The 11511-nt window shown below is 42.1% G+C and overlaps 1 protein-coding gene across 1 annotated transcript; it reads left to right on the forward strand.

Moving 5' to 3' along the window:
- Positions 1 to 5097: 5097 nt before the first annotated feature.
- On the forward strand, positions 5098 to 8560 carry gorab (golgin, rab6-interacting). The gene is made up of 6 exons (XM_044128491.1): positions 5098 to 5165; positions 5249 to 5355; positions 5429 to 5744; positions 5963 to 6064; positions 6150 to 6290; positions 7276 to 8560. Exons 2-6 carry the CDS (start codon positions 5301 to 5303, stop codon positions 7697 to 7699), a joined length of 1038 nt encoding a protein of 345 aa, XP_043984426.1. The 5' UTR covers positions 5098 to 5165; positions 5249 to 5300; the 3' UTR covers positions 7700 to 8560.
- The last annotated feature ends 2951 nt before the right edge of the window (positions 8561 to 11511 follow it).

The following is an 11511-nucleotide window of genomic DNA, read 5'->3' on the forward strand; positions in this document are numbered from 1 at the left end:
CAGCCAAAGACTAAAGAGAAATCCTCCAACACTAAAATCTGACGCCTCCATCTTGTTTCCATCTGGTGAAGAAGGAAGTTGCTCTCAGTGTCTTCAGAGGTTTTTGTGTGGTTTCCTTCAGTGGTTGTTGGTGCAGCGCCCCCACAGGCCAGGAGGGGAACAGGTTGGTTTGACTCAGAGCAGAGAGGAAGAGAACCAGATGATGGAGTTCTGGTTCCAGTAGAACCGGGTCGACTGGAAAACATTAAATTTAGGTCAGTTTGAGTGAAAGTGAACTTTTCCCAGGTTGTGTGTTTTCTGTTTCTCACATCAAACAGGAAATGAAGGAATTTGTCTTACAGTGCAGAGAATCATCTTGAATGTGAAATCTCAGCCGCTGATTCCCGATGCGTTTGGTTCCAGTACTGGATCATTTCAGCCGTTGTTCTCCTGTAGATCATCACCTTCTGCTCCTCTGACCCTCCCACTCTCTGCTTGTCTTCCTCAGGTTGTTCAGTCATCTTCAGATCGTCTGGTTGACATCCTGACCGTTTGGCTTCTGGTTGAGTTTCCTCAGCGTCGCCTGCAGCAGGTAAGTTGATTCTCTTTGATTTAACTGTTTCCTGCCTACCTCCTGCTGTGTGTTTGGGTCCAAAACACAAACAAACAGGACATGTCTGTGTCTCAGAGAACAGACTTCATCCACTGACTAGTCAGGATGGTTTTATATTGGATGTATTTGTAGACCTTAGTTGTGTTTCTGTCTAGAGGAAAATAGAGTTGAGAGCAGAAGTATCCATAATCTGACCAAACTTTAGAAATAATCTAACCATCCTTGGTTTCTGTTTGTTTGCCAGAAACTTTTAATCTGAATTAAAAGTTTCTGAATTTTTCTCAAACTAAACTGAAATCTTTAGTTCCTATGACGAACCTAAAGCAGCGGTTTGGTTTCTAAGCTGCCTCAGGTTGACCTCTGTGGTTCTTCCCTCCGGTCCGTTCTGTCCGCCGTTCGCCCCACTCCTCCTGTCGGATCACCCGTCTTATCTAACTACTTGCGTTTTACCCCAGAACTCAAGCTGACAGGCCGGTTCTTTCAGTTTGCCGCTGCGGCTGCAGCTGGGAGTCGGACCCCCGGATGAGCCAGACCGTCTGGACGTCACGCCTTTGAAGGGTCCTGCTGAAATAGCTGGTCGCCGTCCAACGCGTCCCCCCGGTTCGCAAGCAAAGCGTCGGCACACGGAGCCGGGCGCCAGGGGAAATCTATCTGGGAGGCAGGTGAGACAGGGGGCCATTGTCTCCCGCCGTTACAGGTGGGACTCCTCAGGGCGCGGAGCACAGAGCCGGGCTCACACGGCCCAGGGAGCCTCTCCAAGAACATTAACAGGGTTTGGCATGAAGCTGGCACGGGCCGGACTCGGAGCCAAGTCTGGGAGAAATGTAACCGTGATGAAGACGGAAAAGCTCCGGGCTGTCAGGAGAACCCCAAACGTCAAATTAGGTAATAATGAAACCACTTTCACACTGATTTAATTAAAACTTTTCTATTCCGGACTCAAGAAATGAACCCACCTCATAAATCTGATGTCATGTTTCTGATTTGGGTTTAAATAGAAAAATCCTTTTGAGAGAACAGAATGTCTCTGGTAACGCTGTCAGATATTTTTACCAGGAATGTTTTGGAAAAAGTTACTCAAATCGTCCCTTTAAAGCAACATGGAGGGAAACATGACAGTTGGAGTCGGACCTGTCAGACATTTTCATCTGTAATCTGCATCAGATGCTCCTCACACCAAACTACTAGTTACTTTCTGGAACCTTCACAGAAGTTACGGGTTCATGTCACTCAACTTCTGGAACTTGTTGGTTCATTTCCAGAGCTTTCTTTGAAGCTACAGGTTATTGTCCCATAACTTCCAACATTCAGAATCAGAAATGATATTTTATTTCCTCTAAGCTCAGACTGCTTACCTGATCAACGGGTCACCTGTCTGGATGGCAGCTCCTGCTTCCTGGGATGAATCTGCACTGTCTGCTACAGACAAACGGAGTGATGAATTTTAGCAGTATCCATGTAACCCATTAATTCACATCAATAAATGCATGAAAATTATGTTAAACATGAAATGACGATTATTAAAATTCCTTTAAAACCAAAACAAACATGAGTTTAACTGAGTTAAAGTAGCTTCAGTTTTCTGTGGGGAAAATCCCAGAAAGTGAAAAATAAAATGATGGTGACGGTGGAGGATCATGTCAGGCTGCAGGGATGCGTGATAAAATGTTGACTGTTGGTGAATTCAAGCCCAGACTCAGAGGAGCAGCAGAGTTTGGTCAGGATGAGGGATGAAGGTCAAAGGTCAGCGTTTACTCTGAATACAGATGTTTTAAAACAGCAATTAGCCAGAGGTTCCTGCAGCTTCCAGCTCAGAGCCGAGGTAACAGCCTGACCTCTAATCATCCTCAATTTCTTCCAGGCCCCGGCCCTGTGATGGTCGTCTCTGCAGAACGCCTGTTTATTTTTCATGGCACTTCCTGTTGGACTGAATGAGCGTCACGAGGAGAGCGTCTGTGGGGAATACGCCCAGAGTGATGTGCTCACCCGCTGCACGCGCTGCGCCGCTCTGCACACGAGAAAGCAATCTTTTACTCAAAACTAATTACAACTTTATAAACGAAAGCTTTGACCGTATAAGGAGCTTCCTGTTAAAGAGCAACTCCAGCTGATTGTTACAGAAACGGTTTTCAGTTTGATGTGCAGGATTTAGACCAGACTTCTCAAACTGCAGTCGGTTTGTTTGCTTCAGCCCAGCTAACTGTCGTGAAGTAAACCTCATCGTTCTGTGATTTAAGGATAAATCTGTCCATTTTCAGCCATAAATCCACCAGAAAACACCGGAGTCTTTTGGCTCTTAGATGTTGCTAATTGTCACAACCTTAAAAAGGAGGAAATTAATTTATAATTAAGTTAAGATGTCTTTCAGTTTTGGACCTTTTTGTGAACTTAATGCTGAGTCTAGTTTAGATCTGGTTTGGGTTTATCTACACATAGATCTGCATCAGGCCTTCATGTTGATCTGAACAAACTTTACTGGAATATCCATCGTCCCAGAAGTTACTGTGATAAATGTTGTTGTTTTGACACCATTTTCCAGTAATATATTATTAATAATAGCATAATCATAATGCTGGAGCTCATTCTGAAAGATCAATGATCTTTAAATGCTTATGAACATTTAACACTGGAACTGAAAGACATTTTAAATATCCAAAATAAATAAACAAAACAACTGAAACAACAAATAAAATGAATTATGAAATCTCTGGAAACAAAATTGTCCTTAAAAATTGACTGGTTGAGACCAAAACACTGAAGATTTTTATCATCCAGATAAAATTTGTCTTGTTTTAGTGAGTTTTGTATTCGGTTTTTATGATGTTTAGAAAGTCTTGTGTTTTGTATAATGACACGACTTTCTTATTTTGTCAAAATTATCTTGTTATAACGAGAAACTTTTTGTTTGAAATTAGTTATGCATCTAATTTTTTCAATGAGAATTTGTTTCTAATGAGTTTCTGGTTTTAATGATCTTTTATCTAATTATTATATCTGGATAAAACCAGAAACTTTCTTGTTGTAACATGACTGCTTGTGAATTTATTTCCAACTTTGGCAGTTAAGTGCTTCCGTACGTTGTAGGTTTAAAAGTGTTTTCTGTTGGTGAGATTTTCTGACAGCAGCAGATAAATCAGTGACTTTACTGTAAGTTATATCATAAAGTCTAAAAACGATGAGCTGCTGCAGTAACAGGTTGAAATCAGAGTCACAGAGGTGAAAACGGCTCTTCTCCCTTCAGATCCTCCCATTCCTCCACTTTCCTGACCTTTAACCCCCATCCGCCTTCACAGGTCATCTCAGTAATGAGCCATGTGGCTCCCACTAATCAGGACCCCAAGGCCGTCCCATCCTCTGCCCGAGCGACGCGGCGGCGGCGGCTGAGCCATCTGGACACCATGCCTGTTCTGTCTCCACTCCACTGGCGATTTATGCCCTCCTGAGGTGTTTTGCCTTTTAACTCGCTCTAATTGCCCCCCAGATGCAACAAAGATGTGGAGGCCGGTTTTTATTGGTTGCCAAACAGAGGTCATTGTTTTGGTGTCGCTTTGTCTCCCCGGCGCCACTGACGTAAAGTCAAACCGTCACTGAGAAAACAGAAAAGCCTGCAGACGGCTGGAAGAGAAGAAGGTGATGAGATGATAAAGATGGCCGCCGTTAGACGTGATCAGGCTGGTGATAAAGGTTTGAGGGTTTATAGACGCAGGTTTTACTGAGACAACTCAGAGAATCCAAACATCCATCTCTGCCCTCCCGTCTGGATAGTGGATGGAAAATGTTACCAAATCTTGAAAATCCAGAGCCACTCTGAGTCAGCAGCTCTGCTTCTCCATTTTTCAGGACGACACAACTAATTTCATTAAGGTTTCTCAGAAAGTGGTTCTTAAGTTAACCTTTGACCCCTCTGACCTCAGACACTTCAGAAATCTGAAAAGGAACCAACAAATGATTATCTGTGAACAACCCGACAAACCAAAGTTTGTTTATTGTGATGATGGAAACTCTTTAGGTTAATAGAAGTTTGGCTCTATATTTAACATGAACAATAAATATAATTATAAAAATTGAAATTGAAGAAATTAATTTTCAAATATAAAGATGAAAAACTACAGACTTGTTTTTGTTTCCAAATAAATGTCACCTAGAGGAAAATTATAATTGATATTATGTTGCCAAAAATTACAAGATGCTACTAGAATCCATTCATTTCTAGGAAACTGATTTTATTTACTCAAACTTTTAAATATTTACTACATCTAGACAGGAAAAAGAATAGGTTAAAAAAGAGAGCGTCAAATAAAACAATAAAAATTAATCAAAATATTTAGTTCTGATGAAGTTATCTATCTGTAGTCCTGATATTGGCCTGCTGTGGTCACCCGATTAAAACTTTTCTCGGGAAACCAATGTTTGTATACACAACACAGATCAATTTAGAAACACCAGCCGAGACAATAAAAGCAAGCTAAGCTTTGGCTGTTCTTTACTTGCGATACAATTCCTTCATTTTTATTCAGGCGTTAGTTGGGGCGACCATCTCGCCGGTCTTGTTGCGGTCCTTCGCGTGGCACTGGTAAACAAATATGGCGGAAGTGTTGAGGGTTTCTTTCGGTGTTTCTCTGAGGTTTTCAGTGATTTTCTCTCTTTAAACCACAGAGTATTTTTAGTTGGATGTTTCCGGAGGCTGGTCTCGTTGTGAGGCAGTAGAATGAGCGGCTGGGCGGGTTTTTCTGAAGCGGAGCTGCGGAGAATCCAGCAGAAAGGTAAAATAAAACCGACCCAGTCTGAGACTTTAACCCACTTTAACCCTAATATGAGCCGGTTGCACTTCCACAGACTCCGCTGGACCTCCTGCTGCTCCCCGCGGTAGGAAGCCTCCGACATCCAGCCGGAGCCGGCAACAGATGCAGCGGGAGAAAGCGCTCCAGTTAGCCGGCTCACAGACCCTGCTGCCGGGGCAACAACTCAGCAAACCACCGCTGACGATGGAAGGTCAGCCTCCAGACCAGACAGGAGCTCCTTCTGCCGGACAGGAGAAGCAGCAGAAACCCGCTAACACGAAGCAGAATAAGGAGCACCACCCGAAAGCAGAGGAGGAGAAAAAGGAGGAGATACCGATGGTGAAAGAGCTGGAGAAGCAGGAGGTGGAGATGTGAGTTTTAGACTGCAGAACTTGTAAAGGTCAAGGGTCAGGAAATGGGCAGCTAAAATCTCTGCAGACTCCACACATGCTGGACATAAAGTAAATCTGTTGCAAAGCAAAATTTTCCTTTGCAACAGTTCAAAGACACATTTCTTCCCCCAGAAAAATTTTAAATTTTTATTTGGAAGTTTCCATTTTGTGAAATTGTTGTTTTATTCCGACTGCAGGAGAGAAAAGACGCGTCTGGAGCAGCTGCAGCAGGAGCAGAAAGTCATCGAGGAGAGGAACAAGCTGACCAAAGCCCTTCTGGCTAAAACGATCGCTGAGAAGTAAGCGCTGCCGGGTTCTGGATGTTGATTGGGTCAGATGGGAGCGGCGCCAGAACCCACAGCAGTTAACGTCTGCTGTGTTCAGGTCCAAACAGACCCAAGCCGAGGCGGTGAAGCTGAGGCGGATCCAGAAGGAGCTGCAGGCGCTCGACGACATGGTGTCCAACGACATCGGCATCCTGCGGGGCCGGATAGAGCAGGCCAGCTGGGACTACAGCGCCGCCAGGTGGGGAAGAACTTCAGGCTTCCTGACTTGAAGCCTGAGCCAAACTGTGCAAAAGGACAAATTTAAAGCGGCAGTATCATGCAAAATCAACTTTTTTATTTCCATCAAGTTATAATGTTATTCCCTCACCAACAACAAACCTGAGGAATCCTTTAATCTCCATGGCAACCATTCAGCTGTGCAAAACGCCAGGGTGACCTTGCGTTTTGCACAGCTAAATATGCAAAGCTCCTTCAGACTAGCCAGCAGCAATTAGCAAACAGCTGCTGAGCTCATTATAGGAACTGCTGCTCAGAGCAACAAAGGGTTAATAGAGGAGCCATGTTGGGATGACTTCCTGGAGGCGGAGCTTCAGAAAGAGCAGCAGCTTCTTAAAGAGACAGAGACCTAATTTCAAGGCGTTTGAAAATTTCAGCTGGTTTGTCGTTGAGACGTTTCCAACAAGCTTGTGGTTTTTTTTGTTCATCACAATTCAAACTGTATTTCTGCGGTCAGAGCTCGACGTCCAGGACGGTTCTGCTCTCTGATTGGAGGAAAACGACTCTTTCCTCATTTCACATCTTCATGAAACTCTGAAGGGATCTGAAACTCGTCTGATCAGATGTTTAACAATCATCACAACCAAGTTAATTTAACCAATTTTTAGATAAACTGCTGGAAGAATTTTATCCAAAAGTTGTAATATTGTCAAAATAAAGTTGGAAGAATTCCAGAATAGTCGCCCTAATTTCCAAATAAAGTCACAATAATGTGAGAACGACGTTGTAATAATAAAGTAGTAATTTTATTACTAAACCCCAACTTAAAGTGAGGAATGTTGAGTCTCACTGAAGTTATTCTTCATGGTTTAAAACATCAGAACCAAATTATTATCAGCAGCAGAACTGAACCAGACGGACCGAGCCGCTCAGATCTCATTAACTACTGGAGCTTTTTTTCTCATTAAAACATTTTTATTCATTAAAAACAAACCTCTGCCTCCCAGGAAGCGTTATGAGAAGGCCGAGGCCGAGTACGTGGCGGCCAAGCTGGACCTGCACAGGAAGACGGAGGTGAAAGAGCAGCTGACCGAGCATCTGTACGCCATCATCCAGCAGAACGAGCTGCGCAAAGCCTGCAAGCTGCAGCAGCTGATGCAGGAGCTGCAGCTGCAGGAGGAGCTGCAGCAGCATGAGGAGCTGCAGCAGCAGGAGGAGCTGCAGCAACAGGAGGCGCCGCATCAGGAGCAGGAGGAGCGGGACAGAGCCGCCGCAGCAGAGCCTCAGAGGAACGGCAGCGGTGAGGCGGCAGCGCCATCAGCCCTCGGCGGCGCAGAGACGCTCCAGCAGGAGGCGCTGGACCAACTGAACACAGAACCAGACTGTAAACTGTCAGAAAACTGTGACACGTCTCGACCTTTGACCTCCTGACGCTCAGAGCCGAGGATCTTCATCTCACTGGTGTCTTCCTCATGTGGCTCCATCACCAGAACCAGCTGAAGCTCTGATCGCGGTTCAGAACCGGGTTTTATTCTGTGTTGACCTCTGCTGCAGCGCCCCCTTCAGGCAGGGCAGGTTTACCTGGAGGACTCCAGGTTGTTTCAGGAAACTTCGGGATGTTTTCTGTTTGGGTCACTTTATAAAAACTGACCGAGTATTTCTAGTTCAGATGTTTTAGTTCACCTGAAATAAAATGAAACTAACAAGTAACTTTTCACTACTAACAAAAGTTTAAGTTGATAATTCCTTAATATTGGTGAAAAAGTTCTAGTTCCACTTTATTTCACTTAGAATGGAAAAATGTCTCGCTATAAATAAAATGAGAACTAGAACTGTTTATTAATATTAAGGAATTATTGATTTATAATAAGCTGCTTCTTGCTGAAAAGCTACTTTGTTTTTAAGTGTACTAAGATATTTGTTCTGGAAACTGGAACAAACGAGTTTTGTTTTTTTACAGTGCAGATTTAATGTAACAGGCAGTTTGTTCCAAACTCTTAAATATATTTTAAATAATATAAAACAATCCGATAAATATCCATTTTTACTGTAGTAAACTTTTTTTTTTTTTTTTTTTTGCAGTTTTATCAATTTTTTCTAGAAGAACTTTAAACAGATTCTTTGTTTTTCGGTAAAAATGATCAGAACATTTCCAGATTACAGGTCAGACTTGTGGACGCTCAGGTAAACGTGATGGTTGCCATGGCGACGCGTGGTTCTGGTTCTGTCGGCTGATTCTCTGTCATGAAAACACATGAAAACCATTTTCCTTTAATAAACGGTTGAACTGTGTTTCTTGGTGTTCCGACCCGGTTCCGATCCGGACCGGTCCTCAGGACAGAAGCTGGGTCTGCGGCGGCGGGTCGAGCCGTTAAACCACAGGAAGGTTTACAGCTCCGGTCACATCTGGCCGTCTGCAGCAGACGCAGTAAAACCGATTTTAATTGGTCGCCGGCCCAGCAGAGGTCAGCGTCTGAAGTCCGCAGCGGCAGGTTTCACCTCCAGTCCTCCGGGTCGGGTTCAGCCGGTCGGTTCTGCTCCAGACAGCTCCGGTTCTGGAAGGTTGGCTTTGCAAACACAATACTTTAAAATAAATCAGCAGATTTATTTCATCCTCCTGCGGTAAAAATGCATCCAATCGTTTTTAAAACCACAGCAGCTATAAAGTCCTGCTGACCCAGAATGAGAGTCCAGAAAAGGTTCTGGGTCCTTATTTATATTAGACACGGGAATTTAGCGCCTTGATATTGATTATTAATATCGATTTTAACGCAATAAATCGCATTTAGGATTTTTTTTCTCCCGTCGGAACCTTTGAACCCGCTCGTTTCCGGTACGCCGTAAATCTGACGCACCAACAACAGACGATGAAACGCTTTTTAAAACTTTGCATAAATTAAAACATAACGAGAATAAAATGTTCTCACAAAACTAACGATTATACAAACTAAAAGTCATTTGTTCATGAAGTTCTAATTGGAACAAAATTTTTCTGAAGCTCAATAACAAAATAGAAAAAATGGTCAAAAATTTGTGTCTGAAATTTGAAATTTGGCTTCAATGATTAATAAATTGATAAAGAAAACCTGCGCATTAATTTCTCCAAACATGATTTAAAGTGAAAACCTGCTGATGTTGTGAATCGTTTCTGTTTCTCAAACAAGATGAACGGAAAACAATTTAGATTTATTCAATATTCTACTAGAAAAAAGAGTTTTGAATTGAAAATGTCATAATTAACTCAATTAAATATTTTTGATGGAGATATTTCCTATTCAAAATAAGCTTCAGGACAAATTTCAGTTAATTTCTAAGGTGACCTCTGACCCTTCCTGCACTTATTTTTATACATAAATGATCATTTTGAGGTAGATGTTTAAATCATTTTTAAAATAATAAATTAGATAATAACAGGCAGAAGAAACTGTTTTTAATAAAGTGCTGGAGTGACCAGAACCAGCTGAGCGGATCGGATCCCATCTGGTTCTGCCTCACAGAAACATTCACACCTGCAGCTTCCGGCCCGCACACCTGAGCGTGACCCGGTGTTTATCACGCGCTGCCTCAGGAAACCCGGATTTACATTGATGCCGCTCATAAATAACTCTTCTTCATTTTAACATCGACTTAATCATGATCATAATTATATTTATTATTAGTGGAGCGTTCATTTACTGATTTGTCTCTAAACTCCTTCAACAGTTTGAACTTTAAACTCTAGAATCGATGTTTCCGTTTGAATTTCTTCTGAAGTTATAAAACATTTTTGCTCCTAGAAACAGAAATTTCTGTTTTCACGGAAGATTTTAAAGGAAAATGAGAGAATTTGGTTCCGCGCAGCTGGAAGATGAACGTTATGAAAATGTCTCAGATTTAGCAGGGAGCTGTGATAATGAGGCTCCTGCTGCTCTGGAAGCCCGCATGTCGCTCTAATCAGCTGCTGATCGCTTCCAGAACCAGCAGCGGCCCATAAATGTTCAGAGGAACCCAAACACTCCGCATCAGAACCGCCTGCAGCACATAAACCCGCACGTTGTTTTCTTTTGACAGAAATTAGCTGATTGGATGATTGGTGTAAACCCGGAAGCTGGCTCCCTGCAGAGAACCGCAGCTGATCTGGAGTATTCTCGGTTCGGTCCGGTTCGGTTCGGTTCTGTATCAACTGCGTAATCAGACGCTGCGTGGGGGTTTCTGAGGAATCCGGCAGCAATCAGGTGGGTTTACGGGACGGGGTCGGAACCAGGTCCGGTCCGGTGCTGGGCCCGGCGGGTCGGAACCAGGTCCGGTCCGCTGCTGGGCCCGGCGGGTCGGAACCAGGTCCGGTCCACTGCTGGGCCCGAGCGGAGCTTTAATGTAACCAAAAGAACTGAGACGATTCGAGAAGAAACAGAAACATTACGGCAACAAGCATCAAGGTCCAAACGGAACCAGCCTGAAGCCAGACAAATTAAATTAATTATGACCGTTAAAATCTACAAATTACGAAAATGTAAAAAGTATGAAAATGTAAATATAATTGAAGCAATGAAAATATTTTAAAAGCACAGAGAAATAAATTTAAACCTGAAAGAAACATAAATAATAAAATATTAAAACTGCAACAATATTAAAAAAAACATAACATTATAATCATTAACATTAAAAAAACATATATATATATATATATATATATATATATATATATATATATATATATATATATATATATATATATATATATATATATATATATATATATATATATATATATATATATATATATATATAGATAGATAGATAGATATATGTAAATGTATTTTTCAGTTAAAATCTCCATAGTTATAATTTCATGTGAAAAAGTGTTTTTAATAAGGTTATTAATATCAGGTTCATTAAGCTGACTGGTGTCATCATGTCTCAAACAGTTAAAATCATTTTCATAAATTTTCAAACTAACAGAAAAATCAACATTTAGCCCAGAGGGGTCCAAAGGGCGGCCCGGGGGCCGTTTGCGGCCCCTGGACTGACTGTGTGCGGCCCTGGCTCAGTTCAAGATACAAAATGGCTCAGAAGTGAATTAATGTGAATCTTTAGTTAATCGTTCTTTCTGCCAGGACTTTTATTGAAAATGTAGTTTAATAAATTTGAGGAAATACAGCAAATATTTTTAAAGAAATATCAATTAAATCCTGATTTTATTGGTCAGAAATGATTGAACTGTTATACTTTTTCTTTCTCTTCATATTTTTCTTTATTTGCAGATT

Source organism: Gambusia affinis, linkage group LG10, assembly GCF_019740435.1.
Source record: "Gambusia affinis linkage group LG10, SWU_Gaff_1.0, whole genome shotgun sequence".
Taxonomy (NCBI): Eukaryota; Metazoa; Chordata; class Actinopteri; order Cyprinodontiformes; family Poeciliidae; genus Gambusia; species Gambusia affinis.

What these genes read in the sequence shown, in the direction of transcription:
- gorab (XM_044128491.1), top strand. Translation starts at nt 5,301, where the DNA reads ATGAGCGGCTGGGCGGGTTTTTCTGAAGCGGAGCTGCGGAGAATCCAG. An exon ending in GCGGAGAATCCAGCAGAAAG is followed by an intron (nt 5,356 to 5,428) that starts GTAAAATAAAAC and finishes GCACTTCCACAG; the next exon opens with ACTCCGCTGGACCTCCTGCT. An exon ending in GAGAAGCAGGAGGTGGAGAT is followed by an intron (nt 5,745 to 5,962) that starts GTGAGTTTTAGA and finishes TTCCGACTGCAG; the next exon opens with GAGAGAAAAGACGCGTCTGG.